The sequence below is a fragment of the Cinclus cinclus genome, chromosome 7 (genome assembly GCF_963662255.1).
Source record: "Cinclus cinclus chromosome 7, bCinCin1.1, whole genome shotgun sequence".
Classification (NCBI taxonomy): domain Eukaryota; kingdom Metazoa; phylum Chordata; class Aves; order Passeriformes; family Cinclidae; genus Cinclus; species Cinclus cinclus.
This window is the reverse complement of record NC_085052.1, coordinates 12,830,091-12,856,126: the sequence shown is the minus strand read 5'-3', so window position 1 is coordinate 12,856,126 and position 26,036 is coordinate 12,830,091. Positions and strand designations below refer to the sequence as shown.

The window sequence follows — 26,036 nt, the reverse complement described above, 5'->3', positions numbered from 1 at the left end:
GAACCCAACTACCTGGAAGTACTTGCCTGCATCTCCACAGCAGCACAGTTGCTGTTGCAGTCCCCATGCCCAAATGTTGGCCCCCAGCACCCAGGACTGGTGCTGGACAGTGCTGAGCACAGACACCTCTAATGGAGACAGACCTGGCTTCTGTGCTCAGAAAACCAGCACTGCAGCATCCATTACTCCGTATTAAAAGTCTTTTTCCACACTGAAATCCTGCCTCTAAAATGCCTTTGCCACAATCTAACCAGATGCTCCACCAATAATAACACACTTCAGGTGTTCCAGTCACCTGCTTTTCCCAAAGACATCCTCAGCTAAATCATCAGCTTTGGGGACTTCAGAGAGTTCCTGAAGCTGCTGCATCAATGAAGTGTCCTACTGACCTTCACCAGACCTACCTGCAAGTCATTAATCACTTCTGAAATCCCAATCCATTACCAAGTTCCACACAGGAACAGTGAGAACAGAAGATGCACAAATAGTTTCACTGCCAGGTTTCTTCAACTTTAAAACCAGAAGTACTTGGGTTATTTTAAGCCATAGAGGCTTGTCAGGAGGGGAAAAAAAAAAAAAAAAAAAAAAAAGACAAGGAGCTACAAACATGCATTTTATAACCAGACTTTAATTTTTTTTCTGTTATAACTGCAATAAAGTGCACCTACTTCCACCTGAAGTGTGATAATCAGGCTCTTGATATAGCCAACACAGTATCAAAAGATAGAGCTCAGTGCAAAATGCTTGTCTGAAGACATCCAAAGCAGTTAAGACCTTTAGTGTGCAAACAGCCTTTTCCAATGCATGTAAGTCCTGGCTGAGGGATAGTGAATGAGTTGGCAAAACACAAGGACAGCAGGTTTGCTATTTCACTGCCAGGATCCCCTTGTAAAGACCATGTAGCAAATGCTTGAGAATAATCTTTGTAAGGATTCTGATGAGCACCAACTTAACCCACATCTAGATGTCAGCATTTGGGGAATTACTCCTCAGTTACAAAACAGATGGAAAAGAAGTCCAGACCAAGCAGGAATGGGGGAAAGAGGGAAAGTGCTAGAACAGGCATTAAGCATTAAAACACAGGACTGGCTGAGCTGAGAATGATTTCAAGACTGTATCCATCTATAATGAGAAAATCAGCTGTAAACCCAAGAATTGCAAAATGTGCCATAAGAATAAAATAGGACCTGCAGTCTTTTTTTTTTTTCTTTTTTTTTTTTTTTTGGGAAAACACGGCCCATTTTGTCCAGGGACATTTAACTAGAAAGGAGTGTCTGGTTTTATTTTTTCCATTGTTCTGTTAAATGAAAGCAAATATCAAAGTGGCTATTTTGTATGGAAAAACCCTCAGCAGTTTCAGCATGCTTTAAACTGCAGTACAAATTCATCTAAACCCCTCCCCTTTTCTTGTTCAAAATATACAGGCCAGCAATGTCACCTTTACACAGTAAGAAAATATATACACATTAACTACAGTAAACATTCAGTATTTTTTACCTTTATACAATATTAGTGAAAAAAATAAAAACATTAATAAAATTACATACAATATATTCAGAGTAAACAAGTGTTACAAGAGGGAAGGCAGATAAGCTATCAAAGAGCAAAAGATGACATGGACATAATGTAACACTTGAAAAGAAAAAAAAACCATTTTGTATGGATTTGCAAATCTAATAGATTTCCTCTAAGATATGTCCATTGTATAGCAGTTCCTTTATATGTAATACACACAATTATATTCAAAGGTTTTTGTGGTTGGCAGGGTTTTTAAGCCTTATTTTACATTCTTATCATAGAGAATTTAATACAAGACAGGGTAATCTACAAGAATTAAAACAGCATTATAAAACACACACGATGTTATTAAAAATCTCACCTACTATGGGAATCCCCATTGGTGCTTCTACCCAACACCTTAACTTTTTCTTCCTATATACACCCATCCTACAGACAAACCACAGTGTAATATTTAAGTGGTAGCATTTGTACAGAGAGCACAAAAGAAGATCACACCTTCCTCTGATTATTTCATAAATAGCTCCTGGAGCTTTGAGAACATATTTTGTGTGCAGCAGGACTTCACACCAAGGAATTCGGCCATCATATGGCTTTCACAGTCTTTGCAAAGGTGAGCCAAATGCTGTTCTCTAATCTCCACTGAGATGATATTTTATTCTACATTTTAAGAAGGTGCAACTTCTGTATTCTGTATTTTTAAGAGACAGTGGATGTTGATACCAATTCTGCTTTGCAGATTACCATGATTCAGCCCACATCTGAACCACTTCCTCACCTGCTCACAACAGGGGAGGTCTAACACTCCTTCTGAACTCACATTTCATGTCACAGGGCAGTTCCTTCCCAGCCAAGCTAAAGCAATGCTTGCAGGTACCCACTGGCAAGAAAATATATACGTACTGTTTTCAAATATGTCTTGTGATTAACAAGGGAAACAATAAGACTCCCCTCAGCTTTCAACATGGTAAAGTATTTCTAGCCAGTTCTGACAGGGCTATAGGAACAGCTGGGTTTTTTTTCAGTTTATTCATTTCAATTTTTCAGAAGTAGAGCACTTGTAGCAAAAAAAGTTAGTCAAATCAGATTCTCATGTGTTGAGTGCTTGTCTGAATCAAACTCAAGTTCTAACTTGGATGACTGATTTCTTCTATTCCAAACAAGGTGGAACTCCATTCATTCTACATCCTCCTTGATTTCAGTTTCTGTTACTTTCCCTTAACTAGGCAAGAGGTCATGAATCTGGCTCCCAGAAGTCATGCAGTTTTCCCTAAAGAATAAAAACAAATTAGTATACAAGTCAGAAATCTGGTGTCAGAAGAAATTACTGGAGTAGGCAAGTGCTTAGCTTGGGAGCACCACAATGTGCTGGAAAAAGTCCCTGGAATTTTATTCTAAACACTTGACAGTTTCCCATATGTGAATCAACCCCAAACATCTCTGAAAAAACAACACTAAAAGAGCACCTCATTATCAACTTTCATTAATTGCTAATTAGATTCTGCAGCCATGTGTTACATGTGTCACTCCCTGCTCTACAACATGAAATATCACACACACTACACACAACTTTTTTTTTCCCCCCACACTGTTGGGAGCAACCAATAGTCTTTACAAATGATTAATTACACAATTTTTAACTGCAATCAATACTAGACATACAACTTAAATTTTATGTAAATGATACTCTGCATTACTGGAAAGCTAAGCTTTTCCAAGAGAGATAGCTTTATGTTCCAAGACAGGAAACTCAGACAGTTGGTCTGATCATATTACAACAGAAACCTTACAAGCCAAAGGCTGGAAGAAAGAGCTCTGAACTTTAGAGTATCAGTAGAAATTATCCACCTATTCTACCAAGACCAGCTAGGTGTCACAAAGGCAAACGTTTCTGAGACTTATCATGGCATTATTTACTACTGTGTACTTTTACAAACATGAGAGGCTTTGCCTAATGGTGGCATGAAATTTGACACATTCAAAAGGGGAGGAGTTGTTGAGAGCCCTTAAACACATGTGAATAAAGCCCTGGACTCAAGTCTCAAAGACACATGATGCCAGACCACAGCAGGATGTGCCTCACTGCATTCCTGCCCCAGTGTCCTTTTAGAAGCATCTGCTAATACCTGTAATCAGAGACAGGACCTGTGACTCCACTCAGGCCTGGGGTTTCAGTGTATTACACACACCTTTACAAAAACAGCACTTTAAACAACAGAGAGGAGATCCTGTTTTACTGAAGCCAGCAAGGTTAAGAATTTTAATTAAAATACCTTCTAACATATCTAAGTGTACTCCACAGCCATGGCATTTATGTAGAAAAATCAAATCTCTCTTGAAAAGAATATGCCATTTTCAAGTGCTAAAAAACGAGTTAAATGCACCTTGCAATGTGGGAAGAGAGAAAACTGTTTCACTACAGTACCTGAGTAAGCCGAGTGGTTTGTATCACATCCTGCCATTTCCCATATATCCTAGCAGCCACGCCTTTTACCTGCAAATTCACACTGATTAATTTAGCCATTTATGGTAAAGACAAAATAATACCCTGTGTTCCCTGACACAGCTTCCAACTCAAAAAAAACCCCAGATAAGCCAACATACAAGGGTTACTGTAAAGGAACAATTTTATTGTCACAAAGTATCATCACCTCAACTTCAGATCCCTGTAACTTATGACTCTGAATGTAAAGTCATGCACTCCACAAATGCATTAGAGGCACATGACTCCTCAGGTTAAATGTCTGGAATCACCATGCAAACCTCTGGCCTCCCAACACCACCTCATCCCTGGGAAATGAGGTTTGTCACACAAGTCTGATTGTACTTAGAACAGGTGCAACTGCAGCCACAAAAGCCAATAATGCAGCACTGACTGCTTCTGAAACAAATTCCTTGTACATATAACACTGCTTTTTCATAACCAGTCACAAGCAGGTGTTTAATCCGAAGCCATTCACACTGAGATCTGCTTTATATGCTGTGTTAAGACCCAGCACAGTGGCATCCTCTACAAGTTACTGCAGTATTACACAAATGAAGCAATGGAGAAAACCAGAGTAAAATTTTCCCCTCTCAGTGCAAAGGCAAATAGAAACAGAAGGGAAAGCAACCAGAGATACAACACTCCAAGGCAAGAGTAATTAACTTGTTAAAAGGACCCATGCTCCACTAATCTGTGTGAGTAAGAAAAGAAGAATGTTTTTGAGGTAAGGAAGCACACAACTGCAAATGTTATTTAAAGCCAAGGTTTTTCAAAGCTGGGGCTGGTCACTTTATCACTGAACTGACTTGGTTTGTTACAACAGCATGCAAAGCATGAAGGTCACAAAACTAGGACTACCAGTAGTAAGGCTCACACAACAAAGCAAACAAAAGGCGGCTTGATGCTACATCACATAGACAGCTGGCTTAAATCCAAAGCATTTTTAATCAATTCATTCATTTGAAAAATAAAATGGAGACTCGTGCAAGACAGGCAACTTTTTCAGTCCTCTGTGTCCTGCTCTTACAATTGGAGTCAGCTACCAGTGTTTGCCACAAAGAGAAACAGAGCAACTCTATGGGCCTAAACGGGGAGATGCCTGGCTAAAGGGAAGATCAGTCACATTTTAGAGCTGTTAGGAGTCCCACTGTTAGCATAAGGAATATTTTCAGTGAATTAAAATGGGCATGTATTTATCCCCATGCAAAGACATGATACAGACAGAAAAAAGAGGAAAAAACTCCCAAGCCCATGAGGAACTCCTAGAATTTCCAGAGCTGAGATGAGGGAACAATATGCATCAGAAACGTTAAAAACCACTCCAAAACCAAGACAAAACAGAAAAAAAAAAATAAGTTTTGCATCTTACCTTAGACCGATAAAACATTCTTGCATCTTCCCTAATAGGACCTTTCACATGCTTATCTAAGGCACGACAAAGCTTCAGTAAGTGTTGCTAAATAAAGACAAAAGTGTACAGTTATTAAATCTGCATGTCAAAACTACAGGCTTTATTCAATTATTAGATCAGTTTTAAAATTACGTGCTTCAGTTTGAATTTTTCTCAGAAATACAGAGTTAAGAAAGAGAAAAGAACGAAAACAAGATCACATCTCAAGATCCTCTATCTGTTGCTGGCATGCTCCTGGTAAGCCAGGTCTAACTTTTTAAAAGCAGCTTCAAAGTATAGCAGAGCTATACAACACAAATTCTAAAGTTCCTACTAACTAATTTGCAAATCCTTTATGCCCCCAAAACAGCAAACACAGTGCAGTGCCATTCACATCTTTTATCAGCAAATAAAAAGTTCTGAAGTTACAATAGCTGAAAATAACCTTTTCAGTAATGATGACTCAGGTAATTTCTTTTGTAGGAACTGGCTGAGCAGTTAAAATATATCCAAGGTTTTATGCGCTGATCTTTAATTTTCTCTAAGTTTCTGATTACTTTAATAAGACAGTTTTGCACTTCATGATCTCCTGATAATGACTCCCAAGGTGTTTCACATTCTGTAAATTTCTTCATAAAATTCCTGCTTTCAATCTCTCACTGAACAGCTGCCAAGAGGCTCCACTCTGCAGAACAGGTGAGACATGCTGAAATTCTATTTATGAACACTTGCTAGCGTCTCGATGCCACCACAATTTATCCCCTCTAACTGGAAGAGGGGCAGAAATGAAATAGTTAAGATTGATTTTACACATGTCTAGCCTGCACAATATTCAGCCACACCCCTCTCACCACTTGAGGGCTAACAGGTCAGTGAATAGTAATTTCTTAACGAAGAAAGATTGAGACATTAAAGAAACAATTGAAAATATCAAGTTCTCCACAAATCTAAGTAATATACTGAGACACTTAAGCATCCAGATGTGGCCAAATGTTCCTGGTTTATGTGTCTCAAACAATTCCTATTACAGATTTCTTAAAAGCCAAGAGTTACTGCACAGGGCAGAAGGTTTACAGAAACACCTTGCAGCAAGCAACACCCAGCAAATGATTACAGAAATCTGAACAGAAATACTGAAAGGCTAAGTAGAAAGTATTACTTAGCAGATGTTCACATAACATGGCACACAGGAACTACCACTACAGAAAAGAGCTACAGTCCTTGTTTTCACTTGCTGCACTCCAGGGCAACTGAAACATGCTTGAAAATATTTCACTGGATATTTTTAAAGTGGCTTTCTCCTAGACTGAAAAATTTAAATCTTATTTCCCAAGGTGATAGAATAATTTCACTTAGAATGTCTGTGTTAAGCTTATCTCCAGATACTTTCTGAGAAAGATTAACACAACAAATGCCTGCTTTTTCACAGACTTCTGTTTGGAGGTAGTTCCATTCACAGAAACACAGAAGAGAGTTTTCTCTCCAGTAAACACATGGGAGTTCTGCATTTACCTTGTCCAGAACAAAAGCTTCCCCCAGTGCTATTACGCACTGGTACTCCTTCATCACATGATAGGTCTTACCAAAACAGACTAAATGTGCATGATAAACAATATTTTAAAATCTAAAGGTCTAGCCACTAAAGTTACTTACCCTTTGACTAGAATTTACAACATCAAGGAAACTGGCTTCACTGACTAGATGAAGTAGGACATAGATTAGGTAGTACACCTAGAGAGAAATCAAATGAGCTCTAGCAGTCAAAGCACCATTATAACTCTTCACATCTAGAAATGGAACCATCTCTGCTTTCTGGAATAAATCCTCCAACAGCCAGACCAATGGACAAATATATCAACATATCTGCCTAAATAACTAATTTGAATCAGTAGACTCTCATATCAGAAACAATTTAAACCAGTAGTGTACTGTTTTGAATAACTTAAGTAACCCATAAAAATGTGGTTTTAATACCTGAAAATGAAATTCAGCACCTGGCTTGATTTTCCCCATCATCTAACCCCAGATAAAACACTTGCTAAGAGATTCCATGATAACCACTCAAATAACCAAACCAGTATTCAGTTTTCAGATGGATGGAAATAGTAAATCTTTTAACACTTCTTTGAGAGAAGAGATTAAGAAAAGATTCATAAATCTTTTTCTGAAGCCTGCAGGTGAAGGTTTGGCTCAGCACCAAACAGTTTTCACTAATTACATCAGAAGGGAGGGAAGATTGTCCTCTGATCACAGAAGCAGAGACTCAAGACTTCCCCATGACTCAGAAAATCTGACCATTTCCCAGTTTGCAAACCAAACCAATACAGGTTCCTCCACATGTTCCTTTCCTTCCTCCATGACTATAACCAAAATTAATAACATTCTAAAGATGAACAATAACAAAACAGTGTATTTACACTTCCTCACACAGAACCATCAAAAAGTGAAATAAACATTCCCCAAGTGGTATAAATACATAATACTATATGTAATTTTATTAAAAGCATAAATAAACATAAGCAAAAAAGCTCTATTGGCTATATACCTCGTGTTCTAGTTCTGCATTAACTTCATCTTTATGTTCCTCCTGTCCTTTTCTCATCTCTGTCATCTTCTTCAGTAGATAAGAAGGTTTCATACACACCAGAAAGTGATGCAAAAGAAACATCTACAGACACAAGCATTAACAAAGTGGACTGATTTACTAACAACAGAAAATCAGAAACTGGGTTCCACTACAATATTAGTTGTCCATTGAAGCAAGAACAGAAAAGGGTATTTTAATTAAAAATGAAGTTTTTGTGCTTGAAGTAAATTTGACTATTTGCAGAATTAAGTGTATATGTCCTCAATAAAAGACTAAACCTACGAAAGCAGTGTGTCTCCACATAATTACAAAAGCAAGACTCAAAGAAGTGTAGACCTCTTTCCTATGTCTACAATTAATGTTTAGGCATAAAAATATTACACATGTGCAAATACACTTTTAATACTAATCTAAGCAGAAAATTATGAATTGGTCATTTGGAAAAGTTCTTGAAAACAGGCTTACAATATTAAAACATAAAACACAAGCATAAAATATCTATGTTTTCTAAACTTCCAAATTCTACAAAGACAACACATGTAAGCAGTACCTGCTCGTCACTGTCATCAGGTATTTCTATATGTCTTTTATGAAGAAATTTTGCAATTATCACTAGGCTAAGCCGTCTTTTTACTTCCCTGAAAAACAATTTAAAAATTATTTCCCATAGAATTTCTCAAACCCACAGTTTCTACAAAGTATGTGAAGCTATTCATGTCTTCCCTAGACATAAACTTGCTTGCAACTATTAAACTGGATTTTCTGAATATAGGTGCTATACCAACCAATAAGTAGGAACAGAAGTGGAACAGAAGTACCCTTAATCTCATTGAAGCTCAGCTTCTGCACAAGTAAACAATGCTACATACTTGTCTCCAAGCCTGAAGTTAATGACCCAACTAATTCCGCTTGCTCAGTTGTGTTATAACTTACTCACCACAAAGATACAGAACTCAGGACAATGCTTAGAAACAGACATTACCCAAAGAAAATTTAAATTTCGGTCACTCAGACAAGAATTAGGGTGATGGATGTCAGAACCTAAAGCTAAGCCTTTCTTTGCTACAGGGTACCAAGAACCCACAGCCCAGAAACTACATAAAAGATTTAACAATCTTTGTTCACAGCAGAGGTGATCAGGAAGCCATACATACACACCGAGAATCGCACATACCTCTGTAACATATGAGAAAACAAATCCTTTTGTTTTTCTGTCATGTAACAAATATTGCATTTTTCTGACTGAGTTTAAACCAGCTGTTAATGATGCTATGTATTTCTGATATTGGTGTCATTACCGTCCACGAGCAGTCAAGCTGGGCACAAGCTGAACAAGCCACAGGAGGTTATGGTGATTACTGGAGAGTTCACTCACTGCCAGGCACAGCTCAGGCATCTTTAAAAGAACAACAAAACATCCTGCTACTGAAGAATGGCTGTTTGCTTTATTTGCAAAGGAGCACTCATCTACTCCCTAGAAACACAGGCAGCATAAGTGATAAAAGGAACTGATCTAACAAGAGATGACGTACATAACATTTCTGCGCTGCACCAGGAGGTGAGTCTGCAAAATACAATTTTTAAGTGGGGTAATTGAGATCAGAATGTTTTTAATGACATCTTAGCAGCACAGTGCAATCATTTCTCCATTCTTTCAGAATGCCATTTTAAGCATAGAGGTATTTTAGCACACAGTCTTAAGATAAACTCTTGTAGAAGAGGATGGGAAACTCAATATCATGCAATAAAAACCCCCTCAGTATACCCACCCACTTCCTAAATCTCACACAAACACAAAGCTTTGAATTTTTCACATTATACATACTATTATTGAAATTTCTGCATTACATTTTCAGCCAGTACTTTTCTGATATATCAGAAAAGAAAGAAAAAGAAAACTTCAACACGGAAGTTGCAGTTTTCACAAATCCACAAATCCAGTACAATAAATTTAGGAAGTTACCTTGGTATCCCAGTCTTTTATACTCATCAGAAGCTTTACAAAAAGGCACTGAAAATCTACCACAAAATGTCGTTTCAACTGTTTCTCCAAGCTTATTTTAAATAGCAATACAAGCAGCAGCCATATTTCTTGGTCTGTATATCCATCTTGAATTATTGATGTACAGAAAACTAGAAACTTTAAAAGAAATACAGAGCATTATCACATGGGTAATATTATTTAATATTATCACATGGGTAATATTATTTAATACAAAATAATATTTTACCTTACTTTGAAGCATGATGACAACTTAAGTTTTCCACCCTCACATTAAAATGTAACTCGGTAATGTTCTGTTTTGGCAACACTTGTGCACTAACATCCCCATCCTTCAGTAACAGCACCCCTTTTTTTAATACCTGCTGAAGACTCGTTTTTTTGAGCAATGGCAATATTCCCTAGGCACTACTAGAGCAAGAAAGATCTTTCCTTACTACATAGATAATCCTCCTTTAACTGAAGGAAAGGCCAAAAGATTTTCTAAATACTCTAATAACACTGAAAACTGAAATCAGTGGATAGTTTCTTCTATGTGAGGGAACAAAGATGCTCTATAAAGTGCCACAGCACAGTAAAAGGGAGGCAGCAAAACTCTGCAGCTGTGACTGAAACCAATGGAAGTCAAGAAACTAAAGTCTGCAAAATGCTTGCAATAAACTCTGCTGAATGTGAAGCTGAAGTCTCAGGATAGCATCTACTCAAACACATGCTCAGGAGTAGACTGCAAAACCTTTCCTCCCTCCCAAAAGAAAACACACACACAAAAAGAAATCCAACACACAAAAATCCTTGTTCTTTTCTCACCTTAATCACATTAATTAAATTGTTTTCAAGTAGACTGGGGAACGCTGGACTGGCTACATCTCCTCTTGGCCATTGTTGACTCACTGTTTCTTGCACCTGTCTTCTAACAGAAGAAACACAATCTGAGCAAAAAATTAACAATTCAAAAGCCCACAAAGGCTTACTGATATCAAACTGAAGAAAAAAAAAGTCCTGCATGCATCAAAATGCCTTCAAATCAAAATAATGCTCAGTTACAGAGCATCTAACACACTCATCTAACTCAACTCATAGCCAATTATTTTGCCCAGCTATTTACCCAGTATTCCTGCAAACCTTCGTTAGGAAGATGCAGGACAAAGGGCAATGCTCTGGTTTGCTGAATCATTACCTAGAAAGCATTACTTGAATTTTAGGGTTATTTATTCTAAGACCTGAGCCAAGAACTTACAGAGTATGGAAAACGAAATAAAGAACCACCTGCTGATTCTACATTCTAAGCACAAGACTTGCTTTCACAGGATTTAGGCAAAAAAAATATCAAAAGGAAAACACTTACAAAATATCATGCTCATTGAAGGGGGGTTGAAGATGTTGCAATGGAAAGAGTGATCTGAACTCAATACCCATATTGACAAAAACAGCTGATATATCAGCTATTGAAGGAATCCATGGTTTAAATTGTTGATCACTGATGGAAGCTACAAATAAAAAATGTAGAATGGATTAGTTTAAACTTAGTTCTTAGCATTAATTCCTTTTAAGGGAAACAAATAAGCTTCGCAGTTTCCATCAATTCCAGCAGCTCATCTCAGAGGAGTCAGTACATTAAACAGTTAAGTTTATTTTCAGAACAAGGAGGGAGGAAAAAAGTCTAATACAGTATTTTACACTAGGGAAATATCTTGCCTACATAGCAGGTCAATTACTTTCAAGTTCCACCCATTTTCTGTCATAGCTCTCTTTCATCTTGAACAGCAGAACAAGCAACAAGGCAATGTTTTTGTCTAAGAGAGCACATAAATTACTGCCTCTGTAGGTAAAGGTAAGAGGGTGTTATCACAATGGGACTGGAAGAGAAGCTAAATACGATTTGAGAACAGCAAAGTTTCTAGAACAGAGGTGGTAAACAAAGAACTCCCAGACTTAATTGTTTGAATGCTCATTATTTTAAGCTGTTCATTCAGAATCAAGCCTAATTCCAGAAAGACACAAAATAAAATAGGCTACATTCCCTCTGATATCAGCTCTGATTTCAAACAAGAATGAAAATACCGGGTACAATTCGGACAGACTGAGCAAATACTTCAAGAGAACTACATTACTTTAACAATGTTAACTGGTATTCTTAAATGAATGGCACTTTTGATGGATCTGAACAAAGACATGGGGAACATACAAAGGAACTTGTAGTGGAGAAATATTTGAGTACAGACAAAGGAAGACAAAACACAGAAGAAATTAGCAGCACTGTGGGCTGAAGCAGATCCTTCAAAGTGTTTCTGTGCAGGTGTATGATTCGCTTCACTTTTGTCATTTATCTGGAAAGTAAATCATGAAGTGCTACATACTGGGGATGACAATGTAAAAAAGATCTTGTAGTCCTTAAGATACTAATGTCCGCATAATCCAAAGTAAAAGGTGGAAAGGAGGACAAAATTTTGAGTAGACTGAGCTTCTCTTCAGGTCAACTCTATTTGTGAAATACCAGGAGTGAGTTTAAAAGGCCCTGTACTGGATACTCTGGAGGTATGTGCCAGGACCACATACCATGATACAGGCTGTACACACTCCGTGAAGGTCAGCCCCAGGCATTTCTGCATTACATTAGTAAAACTAGAGCCTAAATTCAAGCCAAAAATCACCAAACTGTGCCTTTTACTGCCTCACTTTTCTAATCAGAAGAGAGAAGTGCTTTGATTGAGGTGGTCAGTTTTCCATCCCTCAAATACTTACAGTTTTTTAGTGTTAACTCCATCAATCTACCTAAGATCTGGGTGGAAACACAATGGTCAGGATGAATAGACATCATCTGTAAAGAGAGAAGAAGCTACGCATCAAAAACCAAGCTGCATGATGACATCAGTTTTCTTTTAATTAGGAAAAAACCCCCAGATCAAACCACAACAAAAACAACACCAAACTTCCCAGCAGAGTAAAATGAGTAACAGATTAAAAAGCAAACAAACAAAAAACCTAACCCCACAGACTCTAAAGCAATGAAATGAAAACAGAACACTTAGAATATTGATTATTTCAAACAGTGCAAATATTATATGAACACTTTAGAATTATTTACAGTATCAGAATGCTGTAACCCCATGTAGGTTTATTTCATTAGGGTTAAGCAATAGAAAGTATCACATACCCCTTTTGAACCCATTTGCATCTGTGATCAAATTGAGCTCCCTTAGCAGAAGTGGAGGCAATAGAGTTAACTAAATCCTTTCCAGTCATAGACAAGTTGGACACATGCAATACTAAACCCAAACAAGGAATTCTTAGTTTTTCACATAACTCTTAACTACAAAAAACATGACTATGAAGTACAGTTCAGGTTTCTTGGAGCACTTCACCGGCACAACAAAACAATTCTGTTTCCCCCCCCCAAGTGCTGGACAGTTTCCTGCTCACTCTGTAAGTGATCTCATTTGGCTCACACTTCTTCCTCATTAGAGGAAAATCAGAGCTCACAGAAAGGGGGAAAGCAATCTTTTAACTGTCTGGAGGGAAGGACGTGGAAGAGAAAATGTTTGGCTTTCAGCAAATATAGAAAGCCAGTCAACAGACTGAAGCTGCAATTTTCCAGGTGGTCTAGATTTCTTTTTTGTTTCAGGTGCAGTTAGAATGTGGAAATTAATAACAGAATGGAGCCTGCAGGGGGGCATTTTTGTGATTAACAGCACTCTGTAAATTCCTGGTGATTCAGACACTGACACATCTTGAGAGTCACCAGACTTCCTTTGAAAATGACTCCAGACTTCTTCCTGAGCCATAAGGTACCTTTTCCAAATGAAAACTATCTGATAATGCTGGTATCACTGATGATTTAGAAAATGATATATGTAGAAAATGATACTTTTTCACACTGCAGCATGTATTGTTTTTCTAAGGGTGAAAGGAAATAAGATTAGCATTTGCTCATGATTTGGCCCACAGCACCTCTCCTCATCTACTGTGTCTTTTTTCTATGCAATAGAATATATGAACATGGAAAGGGCCATGCAGCTTTGCATTTACTCAGTGTGGAGAAAAGGTTCTCCATTGTTTTACCCCTAGTGACAATTAAAATATTTCAGACTAGGGAGCAAATCAGAACTCAGGGTTAAAAATATCTGATTTGAAAGTTGTTAATGGAACAGATTCACAAACTTCTTCAACTGGCTTCCAGGAAAAATATTATACATGCACAGAGTTATTAGAACTGCATGAATAGCACAGGCTTACCTGGAACAGCCACTTTAGAATTGGTATGGGACACAATGTAGTACGGTAAGCAGAACTTAGAACACCATTAACAACTAAAAAAAGCTGCTGTGTTTGACCAGAACTGTAAGAGGAAAATGGGGGCAAGGAAAGAGGATAAAAATCAATTAGTGGTTGCATCATCACTTACACAAGTTTCACAAAAGCTTCCTCACCCTTCAGATCATCATCAACAGCAAAAAAAGATCTGAATAGGCATAACAGATATTCTCATGCTATTACTTATATAAGATGTCTTAGCAATCAAACCTTGATTTCTAATAGCAATCAAATTTACAAATGTAATTTAGAACAACTATCTTTCTCTCTATAAAGCCATACTATACAGTCTGGAAACATCCATATTATTAGGGAATAATAGTTTCAAATAAGCATTGATTTACACTGTTGCACTACGAACCATTATGCCTGACTACACAGACAGCCTGCTGTGCCCAACGAGACTATTAACTAAGATGTTTAACTATCCAATTACCTTTATCAACACTTACAGAATAAGAGGAAACAACATTGTTTTCAAAATTTTTTAAATTCCCTTTTAAATAAAGGGTCTGGAGGCAAACTAATGCAATTAAAACCCCACAGCCTAACCTCACTGTACAGATTGGTGGGTGCAAACAGTAGCTGTTGGAAGAACAGAAAGCGTGCCAGTGCTATTACTGAATTATTGTAGCTTTGGTCACTAGGATGAGTTCAGTTGGTCAGAACAGGGTGCTGATAACACCAACTTCATGGGCTCAGATCCCATATGGGCCACTCACTTAAGAGTTGGACTTGATGATCCTTGTGGGTCCCTTCCAACTCAGGATATTCTATTATTCTTCTTTAGAAAGTTAGGGATGTCATAAGCAGCTGAATTCAAGATAACAAGTTTCCCACATACCCTTCTTTAGTCTCCTCTAGTCTCTCTATCTACTAAATCAGGTAACTCTGTGAAGAGATGTGTGTTCTAACTCCTACATATACTCTCTACCTGCCTGACTGGTATGACCTTCATGTGGCAACTGGGCAGCCAAGTACATGCCAGCTGCACCAACTGGGCTGAATGCATAAAAGCAATTAAATCATAATTGCCTTCTGCAAGGGATGATCAGTTTAATTCGCATTCCTCCAGTCACTGATTTACAAGATTCTTTTGAAGCTCATACCCTTGTGATCTCCAAAACATATTAATAGAAAGGCCTGAAGCCAAAGGAGTATCACAAACACCACTTCCTCAAGAGATTAAAAGTCCCTCTTCCTCCTCTTCACACCCACAACTGCACATACACAGTACATAAAATCCTTTAAGAGTAACTGAAATCTCTCAGTTCTTCTGATGCATGTTTGGAATAAAATACCAATTGAAATAACCAGATTTTTTTCAAGATTTACACTTGTGGCATTAGGCAATTATTTGTCCATCTATTTGTAATGCAACAGCCTTGCAAATATAGAGCTGTGGATTACAGAGCAGTTGTTTATGTACCCACCAACAAGCTGGTGGCTCAGTGACTGAATCTAACAGATGTCAGAGATCCTGACCCTCTGCAATCCTCATTAGATGGAGCCTCAAGTGCCAAGCCCATGCAGGATGGCCCATCCAAAAGTCTTCCAGCAGACACAATGTAACACTAGAAGGTCACAAATAGGTAACCACGAAGGTCTTTCAGTCTGCACATAGTTAAGCTTGTGCTCATTATAACATTTAACTTCTGCATTTGTCTCCCATGAACTAGTAAGGTTATCAACAATAGCCCAATGTGGTAGAAATAGGGAAGAGGCCAGAACAGCTGTGTTTCCTCATATGTCATTTAAGAGGTTTTTCAAGAATTCCAGAGGAGGAAATTCAAATTACAATCTACTGGTCTGTAAAGCTCACTCAGAAAGGAAAATTTCAGGGAAAGGGAGTCAGTCTTGCCTATTTACTAAGACAAAGCTCATTTTCATGCAAAGATTAAACAGTACCTTAAACCTGCTAAAAATAAAAAGAAATTTGTACAAGTAAACACAGCAAAGTGAAGAGCATATTCTTACTTAAGAAGCAGATATTCTACATGATTTTGAGGGATGAAATGAAAATTCCTCAAGTCAAGGTCACGTTGAGTGAAGATTTTCCCAGCAGCTGATAAATCAAATAAATCTTCTCCAGGGTGTTTGTCAGGTATGACATAAGTTACTACTGAAAATCTCTTTATAAATGCCCTGTAAAATTCAAAATAGTTTTTATTAATTCAAACACTGAGAAGTTATTTGCTGCTTGAGAAAGTTATTTGCAGGTGATGAACACAATGGTCTTATGTGTAAACTGAATTGTTAGAATACAGTTGCACCTAAGGAAATCTACTCAACCCCAAAAAATGTTAAAATTGTTCTCACTAAACATATTAACAATTGTTGGAAACAGAGAGGTTAGGGAAAAAAAGGCTAGAAAAGCAGAGATCAAGATTTAATTGGTTTTGGAGTTGCAAGGACCTGTGTTCTTCCAAGAGATCATCTCCACTGGCATTGTCCTCATTTTCTCCATCTGAAGCATTGTCCTCCCTTTCTATGTCTTCCTGTAGCAGTTTCTCTATTTCCTGTAAGCTGAAATAACAGTGGCAGCAGAGCATATCATCACCATTTAATATTTACAACAAAATCAATAAAATCCAAGCTCTGGAGTCAGAAGCCAGGCAAAACCATGTGAGACATTACATCTTTGTAAAACCCAAGCATCTTGCTATTCCAAGACACAAAGTGAATATGTTTCCCATAACCTAATGAATTTCCAACAACACAATCAATCACTGGTTTGTCAGACACAAACACTCAACCAACTTCTGATAAAGTGTTTCTAACTGCACAAAACTTTCAGTCTTGTGGCTAAATGTTTACATTTTTCTAAGCATCAAACAAGTATTTTATTTTATAAACATTATTAATTACAGGAGTATCTGCTACTCCATGGGCAGTCAGCCCATAGTTACCAAGGTCAAATTCTTTAATCAAAAAACTTACTCACATAAGCAGTTAAACACATATTCCCATCACCAACATTTGCCATTAACACATAAACCACATTTCACTTCCTACCCAAAAGATCTCTTCTAAGAATACTTATCAGTTCTGTTCAGTGACCTGTGCAACTACTCAGACACCAATAGCCTGCAAAATTTGGCAACCAAAACTGAGCTACAAATAGCTTTGAAAAAACTAGTACAGTCAGTCTACATAAATATTTCTATTTCATGCCTGACCAGCAGCTGCTAGCTGGCTCAGTGACCTAAAACAAAGGCATCAGTAAATTTAGTCTGGCTCTTCAAGGGTAAAGGGATGCATCACAAATCATTCCTTTTTGCTTGGAAGGAGCCTGTCATTCAGCTTTTACCATTTAAGCAACACTTGTAGGTCCTGTCAGTTCAGTTGTATATTGGTGGCATCAGCAGCCAAAGCTTAGCTTGCTGCTCATCAAACTCCATCAGTTTTGGGGAGACAAGGTAAATTCATGCTTCTACAACACCATCCCACATTTTTCAAACCACCTTTAAGAAACAAACCTTCTAGATTCTTCTTTCTCCTTCAAGAGATGATCTAGGCTGTTCACATATGACACCTTGCTTGTAACAGGAGTCTTAGAAAGCTGTAAGTGAAAAACATTTAAAACAAAATAAGCCATCAATTCATTATTCAAAAATCAAAACAGAAACCTCTTCCAATTTCCATGATATTTTACATGCAGCTATAAACCTAAAGGAGACCCTGCAAAAGATGAGTATCAGTTTAGGTTTCTCAGTCCCTTGACAATTTTACATAATGGTCAAATCTCTCTCAATGGCTAATTCAGAAATAATTGTTTCACAGTGGATCTGAACACTGAAGCAATTCTCTGCATGTCTGGGGCTGACCTTCAGCTAGCCTTCACAAAGAACATTACCATCAGAAGCCTTTCACCTCACAACTTTATTATTATCATCCACTGAGACCCTGGGAATCCCCATTCTTATGCATGGGACAAGAATCTCCAAAAATTGGTCAGTTTTTTTTTTTTTTTTTTACTTTCAGAGTCCCTAGAGGGCAAAACTTCAGTGTCTGTTAAATCACCTCTAAATTAATCAAGCAAAACAAAACTTACAATCAAAATCCCAATACAAAACCAAATTAAGGAGCTAATAAACAGAACAACACACCAAGTTTTAACAAATTTTGTAGTGTCTTTTTTCATTCAGCTTGCAGCAGACAACAGATTTGAAGTCTTTCATGGCCATGATTCCATTCTTTGGACAAGCACAGCTCTTCTGACACCACCCTGCTATTCAGTCAACTTTTGAACTTAATAACAAGCAGCATGTCTGTGTGGAAAATCTTGTAGGAAAGCTTAAGACTTCTTAGCTTATTTTGATTACTATGTGTCAAATAACTGTTGAACAACCAAGTAATCAAAATTTTATTCCAATGTACACATATGCCCCTTCTTACAAGAGAAGAACGTGGGTATATACAGAAATCACGGTCATGGAAAAGCTGGGACTGTTCTTAACAGTTTTGTCTTACTTGGCCATTAATTATATCAGGGACAGACCAGCCATATGTTGTGGTCATACACATCCCACAAGCATTTGATCTAGGCTGTGTGTGTTTATCAGGCTTAACCATTAATCAGGTAGTCACGGTGGCTGAGATTGTGAAATACTTATGAAACCACACAAGCCTGATCTATAACACTCTTGATTACAGAATCATAAGAATAAATTAAATAATTATGGCTACTCAACATTTGCCCATGGAGATCATAATTCTGTCAACAAATAAATCCCATCAGAAACTGAAAAGCACAAGGAGAGGGGAAGGCAGAAGAGAGAATTTATACAGGTATTCTGCTGTTTGCTTTCCACTCTAGGAACCAGTGATGGGCTGACCCCAGCCAGCAGCTAAGCACCACACAGCTTGGTCATTTCCCCAGACAGTGGTGCAGGGCAGTGAAAAGAAAAGCAAGAAAAGCAAAGACAAGAGAATTCATGGGTTAAGATAACAGTCTAATAAGGGAAAAAGCGTAAGCGAGAAAACAAAGCAATTCAAAGGCAGTCACTCAGCACCTCTGACAAGCACAAGGATGCCCAGCTACACCTGAGCAATGGCTACATGCCAGACCAACTCCCCCCACTCACTTTTCTGATTGCTGAGCATGACATTATGTGGCATGGAATATACCCCTTTGGTCACCCAAGGTCTGCTTTCCAGGCTCTGGTCCCTCCCAGCTTTTTGTCCACTCTATGGGGGCAGCATGGAAAGAAGACAAAGCCTTGATGCTGTACAAGTACTGCTCCACAATAGGTAGATAACTGGTCTATTACCAACACATGGTTTTGTCTGAAATACACACCACCATACAGCTGTTATAAAAAAAAATTAATTCCAACCCAGTCAGGCTCAGTACAAAAATCTTTGTTTAAATACAGCCATTTCCAACATGTACCAACTGTCAGGAATGCCACAAAAAGACCTATTGCAGGACCTTCCCTATTAAAACATTATTTTACAACAGAAATTCAAAATCACTACCTATTTGACAAGCTCTTATTGAACAAATGAGCTAGTTTTTAAAAACATAGACCAATTCATCATCATAATATCCTGTACATGGGGATTCAAAGATGTCATCTATCCCTAGCGATCAGAATTCATTCAGCTTTTTGAAATCCTAAAACACTTCCAATTTCCATGAAATACAACCCCAAAGAAAACACCACACTTAGCCATACACAGATCTCTGACAATCACAGACTGTGTCAAGGATATATGAGGAGTCTAGCACACAGATCTCTGAATGTCTACATCAATTTCCTCCAGTTAACTTCAGCTCATAAAAACCTTACCTGACTAAGAAAACAAAAACATTAGCCTGCACACATCTTCTAAATGTAACCTCCTAACTTTAGGGGGGGAAAAAGCAAAAACAGAACTCCTAAAAACAACCAGAAGGCATAGAGCTTAATCCATCTGGCTACACAAACCATCTTTCAGCCTTTCCCAGGACAAGCACAGTAATAAGCACATCCCTGCTCCAACTACATTATAACTCTACAGCAGCACAGGAACCTTAAGCCAAGTAAACAGCTCTGCAGGCAAACAATTCTGAATTATCATGCATTATGAACAAGGGAGAAAAATAAAATAAAAATACAACATAACAGAGCTGATTATCAGCTATTTCATTACACTCTGCTGTAGCTTGAATGGGCATAATGAGAACCAGCAAGAGGTGGCTGAGTGTCAGTGCAGAATACATTTTTGACTAAAATCAATGTAAAGTAACTATCACCAATAAGTCACACACATCCTAACTGCTGCTAGCAAGAGTTCCACTGGCACCACTTACACAAAAATTGAGTCTACAAGGTTTACTCCATTTTTGCAGAAGTTGCGCCCTGCATGGTAATGGAATACGTAGTAGAAGACTACTGGACATCTCAGCTGCTGGAACAGCTTATTTGTTTATAAAACTGAGCTAAATAGCAGAAATTAGTTCTCTAGCAGACCTTATAAGCTGGTGTCTGTATACACCAGATGGAACACATGAGGTTGGAGGCAATTTGATTTGAGTATGAGATGTCTCCCTTCACCTGAGCCTCTATGAGTGTTTTGCTGGTATATACCTACTACATAAAATTTCATTCTCCTAAAATTTGAAACATGGGGTAATAACTTATCACCCACTGGGCCTTGCACTGTGCTAAAACCTATATTATTTTTCTTGCAAATAACATCCATAAAAGAATACTTAAAGGAATGTGCTTTCTTGGTTTTTAGCCAACTTACATGAAGGTTCAGTAGTGGAGTTATGGTGTCCTGAGAAACAGTGTCAAAAGAGTCTTCCAGGGTTCTTGTCTGTGGTTTGAGACTTGAACTGAGCATTTTTTGCAGTGGCATTAATACTACTTCATCATCATCTAGAATGGATTCCAAAATGTCATCTTCACTCTCAGAGCTGCTTTGCCATTTTCTGTTCAGCTTAGACTTGTGTGTAAAGTTCCTTTTAACTTCTAGTTCTCCTGAAGTTTGTGAAGACTTGTGGCCACTGTCCATGAAAGACTCTTTCACAGGCAAAGAAGGGGGAACACTTTTACCATTCTCTGGTGACAGTGCATGTTTCCCAGAGATTTCCATTCTACAAGAATCAGGAGTATTTTCAGAAATCTCATGGATTGTATTTGAAAAACTGTTGCTGGGTTGAATACTGTATCCTTTATTCCGTTCATGTCTTTCTGGTCTTTTATCTTGCTCTTTCTTAACATCCAATACCTGAGATAAGCCAGCAACCTGGAGGGGGGATTTTGTGCCTTTTGTTTGTGTTAAGTGGTGGGGAGAAGGCAACACAGTACTTTTTTCCTGAGAAAAAGGAAGGGACTCATTCAAGGAAAAGCACGAGTTAGCCAGCTGCAATTGATTCTCTTTGGTATCCACAACAGAAATGTGGTTATTTTTAGCAGGACTGTGTGTAGAATACAAAGATGACAAACCTACAGTGGAGAAATTATTTTTCTCCTTTTCATTGCTTGAGTTGAAGAATTCCTCTGAAAGAGTCAAATGTATAGACTGGGTAGCAGGTTCCTTGAGTTGTAGAACATCATCATGAGGAGACTTTAAAAAGATATTTTTTACAAAGTCACACCTATTTTTGGATCTTGAAGGTGATCTACTAAAAGCAGGGTCATTCACTTCAGATTGATCTGAAGTATCTACATCCACACTCACGGCAGTATGTTTTCTTTTCACAGGAGAGTCTCTTGGTTTGGATAGCCCAAAGGACACCCTGAAGACATGTGAAGGAACAGCTGGGCTCTTTGGTGCACCAGAGGCCATTTCAGAGGATGTTCTAAATGCATGTGGAGAAGATGCCTCATGTTCTAAAATTTGTGTTAGCCTTGGTTGAGATGGGTCATCTGTGAAGAGTTGGAGAAAAACATAAAAAATCATTATCATGTTTAAAAAAATCAAAATAGTAAAAATAATAGTTAAAAACCCCAAACTTGTAACAGCTTTCCATTTAAAAAATTAACATATATTTTAAAGTCAACTAGGACTAGAGCAACAAAGAGTCTGATAGGTTTCCACAGCCACAGACTCCCACTTTTTTTTTTTAAAGTTTATCTTCCTACTGACCTACCTCAAGCTTCTTAGATTCCATTCCACCATCCATAGAACAAAATTATGTGGTTAAAAGAGCCAAAAGCAACAAAAACACCAGCCCAACTTTAGTGGTTGATTCATCAAGAATATTCTTTCTGGATTAAGCTGAAAGGCACAATTTATTAGCCACCACAGAAAATGTGGATTATCCAAAGTGCAACAGAAACCATAAAATAATCTGAGATCAAGAACAATGAAATATCACAAATTCTAATTAAATTACAATCAATGTGTTTTACAATGAAATCATAAATTACTTTTAAAACTCTTCAACCTTGCCATATATTAGAAATAACATTGACTATTCAGCAGCAATTACTGTTTTAGGAAAAGAAAAGAGAAAACAATTTCAAGGGAAAATAAAGCCATTAAAAAGAGACATGAAGCAATGAATTTGAGTAATTAATTCTATATTAACAGCAATACTCGTACCTGAGGCAATTTCCCTTGAACCAAAAGGCATTTTTCTTATAGGGCATCCATTTCCCTAAAAATAAAGACAGAGGGAGAAAAAAAAGTTAACTGTATACTTTTTAAAAACCAGTGTTGAATCCAGCACAGACATAGTTCCATACACCCCCAGAAATAAGTTAATAGACCTCATTTCAAGACAAATTTAAAACACAGCTGCAAAGATCTCTCCAGAACCCAAATTATATATTTTTTCTTTAGACTAAAAGTGACCTGTAATTAAATACTACACTTTAATAGGACCACTCTCATCTCTATCTAAATACTGTGCCTTAAATGCATAAATCTGAACTGCTATTTTAACTGCAACTTCTAAATAGTGGAAATTTTTCTGCTCCCTAAGCCACATTGTCAGAAAACACATTATTTATAGATTATAAGGCATTTAAGATAAAGGCATCCTTTTCCACAAAATACAATTTCTACTGCATTCCCATTCTTGCATCTAGCCCAGAATACTTCCCCTGCTTTTAAGACAGGATTTTTCACTGATTGTGAAATGATTAAGAACCAGCTTACCCAAGCATGACCTCAAATTTACAAAGGAATAGCAAAAGAACAGAAACTTCTGTCACATTTGTAAAAGGCAGCACCAAGAATCTGAACCTATTGTGTAAAATTAACATAATCTAAAATTTTAGGAAGTCATATGCACAATGGGTCAGTGATTTCCACCTCTAATAACTCTTAAAACCTGATGCAAAACATTTGCTCCTTAGAACAGCTTCACATGATGTGGCTTTTGAAATTGAAACAATTTCTGCTTCTCCCATTCCCTTTCTCTGCAGAGAGCTTCCAGTGACAACCTAAATGCAGAATCAGTAGGAGAACAGGGCAGTGGAGAAATCTGGCTTGAGCATAGAAATGTGGTGCTCACACAGTGCTATTTCTAGCCCAGGCTTTTCAAGTATCAGCTTCTGGACATGAAACTCATTTGTCAGACTCTGAGCTGGAGCCTGTGAGATCCCTACAGCCATTCCTCTCTACTCAACTATTTCCATAAGACAATGGTGCTCTCCTTACACCCAGACACTTCTCATTTCTCCCCTGTTCTGGCTAGGCAGTCTTCTCCTTTTTGGTCAAGGACTGCATGAGAGACCCTGCAGTAACCAGGAGTTTCTGAATCACAGCTTTTGGGCACAACGAGCCCAGCACACTCTGACATTCTCTGACATGTTTACATTGTCCTTTTTCTCAATTCTTTTCCAAAAATCACCTACCACAGGACTTACTTGGTGGTCGGTCTGGCATCTTTTTCTTCTGACCTTCTTTGGAGAAGATGAATTCCTTTCAAAACCTTCAGCGCATAAAACTGAGAGTCCCACTCCTTCATCTCTTACATTTCCTTTGTCTGGTGAGGACAGCATAGTTCTGTCTTTATGGCCACGGTCTAGGAGAGAAAAGACCAATTATTCACTGAAATTATATTGGAAGAAAAAAAAAACAAAACAACAAACCTTATTACAGTGTACTGATATTTTCTCTCCCTCTCACATGTATTCAAAAATTAATTAACCATTATGTTTTGCTAATGCCATGCAAACTATCACATGACCTATGATGCAGCTTCAGTTGTCATAAACAATCTGGTTTAATCATGAGACATAACTTGAAATAATTACATCACTATTACATCACTGAAAATTGATATTTTCAGTAACATTATTAGAAAAAATTTAAATGTGCTCATTTTGACATATTTGGTAAGCTATACTCATTATGTTGCTGCTCCAATATGGAATGAGGACTCATTCTGCACACTTAGATAATTAAAATTCATATAAATGTCTTCCATTTAAAAAAACACATATTTACCTTGACTTAAAACTGGTTTGAAGAACTCCGTAATCATCTGGTTTCTGAAAACACAATTTTTTCGATTTAAAAGAACAATACTTAAATGGCCATTTCGTTTATGCTATACAATTAAAACATTTTAGATTAGTCCTACAGATTCGCTTTAATGCCAGTAGATTCTGTTTCTGATAAACAGGCAAAGCATCATCACCCTCTTCACCTTCTAGCCTTCACTCTGCTTGGCTAATGATGTTAACCTATCAGTTTCCTCACTCAAACTGTTTTCTTTATAATCCCAGTAAATCTTAACCAGCCTTCCACCTTAAACTACATTTTCCTGAATGGAACTGACCTCACCTGCACATTATGTGATGACATTACGTCATTTAACAACCTTCCCATGTCCACCAGCACTCTGAGCTGCTAATTCCAGCATCTCACCTGGTTCCAACAGAGACAGCAGCCTACAGCCACCTACAAGACAATTATTAGCTTTAAATCAGGGTTTTTTTTTCCTCTGGCAAGAATATCTGGGACATGAGAACACCAAGGCATTCTGCACTGAAGAATACAGTGTCTAAAAATGGGCAAATTGGCTGAAAAACATGTAATTTGAACAACAAAATACATGACAATCTGTGAACTCTGCATCTTCTTTTTCCACACAGTTTGCTAATGACTCGTAGGCTATGCATGCTTCAGAACAGTCTCCAAGTTCAAAACATTGATGTGAGAAAAATTGTTCACAGTGTTGCAACACCAGCAGAGGTGGTTTCCATGTTTTGTTGCCTTCCTTACCTTCCAAGATGAAGGTGCATTATTACTGCCTGAGCAACAGTAATAACCATTGCAAATCCCGCTTACTCTGGAATCTAAACTAACATATTCAAGTATCTATACCTGACTGTGTCCCCACAGACTCAGTAGCCATTTTTGAAGTTTAGGCCAGAAGAATCCACTGCTTACTTGTACAAAATGAATTTGGATTTAATTTTAAATCTTTCTTTAATCTTGCAACCATCACTTTTCTGTTTCCTGACACTGCTTTTGCATGTTTAGGACCTACAGAAATACAAAAAGCTGTTTATAATGCATTAATACTTCTTAAATCAGGATACTAGCAAGCACTGATATTTGAAGGTACTGCAACTCTGTGAAAAGTCAGCTATAATCACAATCTGTGAGTGCACAAAACTGGGTTTGGCTTGCCAAAGAAAGCAGAGAAACTTCTTGTCAAAGACTGGCTGCCTCAAGCTTGTCCCAGCTCAGTTTGACACAGGCCAAAACATGAGTGCTCTTCCCACATGCTACAGCAACAGCGTTCAATTTTTGACACCAGGTTCTCAACTCCATCAGACAGGTTTAC

General features: G+C 37.7%; 1 protein-coding gene across 1 annotated transcript; it reads right to left on the bottom strand.

Moving 5' to 3' along the window:
* Positions 1–281: 281 nt before the first annotated feature.
* On the bottom strand, positions 282–24,324 carry SLF2 (SMC5-SMC6 complex localization factor 2). The gene is made up of 18 exons (XM_062496603.1): positions 24,094–24,324; positions 22,835–22,889; positions 21,032–22,155; positions 17,773–17,855; positions 16,709–16,819; positions 16,271–16,438; positions 14,216–14,318; positions 12,725–12,800; positions 11,328–11,469; positions 10,790–10,892; positions 9,944–10,120; positions 9,279–9,376; positions 8,531–8,618; positions 7,939–8,061; positions 7,047–7,124; positions 5,366–5,459; positions 3,944–4,005; positions 282–2,788 (listed from the first exon to the last, which is right to left on the bottom strand). Exons 1-18 carry the CDS (start codon positions 24,238–24,240, stop codon positions 2,753–2,755), a joined length of 2,868 nt encoding a protein of 955 aa, XP_062352587.1. The 5' UTR covers positions 24,241–24,324; the 3' UTR covers positions 282–2,752.
* Positions 24,325–26,036: the final 1,712 nt, after the last annotated feature.

Excerpts from the sequence above, each read along its gene's own strand:
- SLF2 (XM_062496603.1), bottom strand. The coding sequence starts at position 24,240 with ATGCTGTCCTCACCAGACAAAGGAAATGTAAGAGATGAAGGAGTGGGA. Across the intron at positions 22,156-22,834 it reads TTCAAGGGAAATTGCCTCAG|ATGACCCATCTCAACCAAGG; the intron begins GTACGAGTATTG and ends AACTCTTCACAG. Across the intron at positions 5,460-7,046 it reads TTGTAAATTCTAGTCAAAGG|CAACACTTACTGAAGCTTTG; the intron begins GTAAGTAACTTT and ends GTCTTTATTTAG.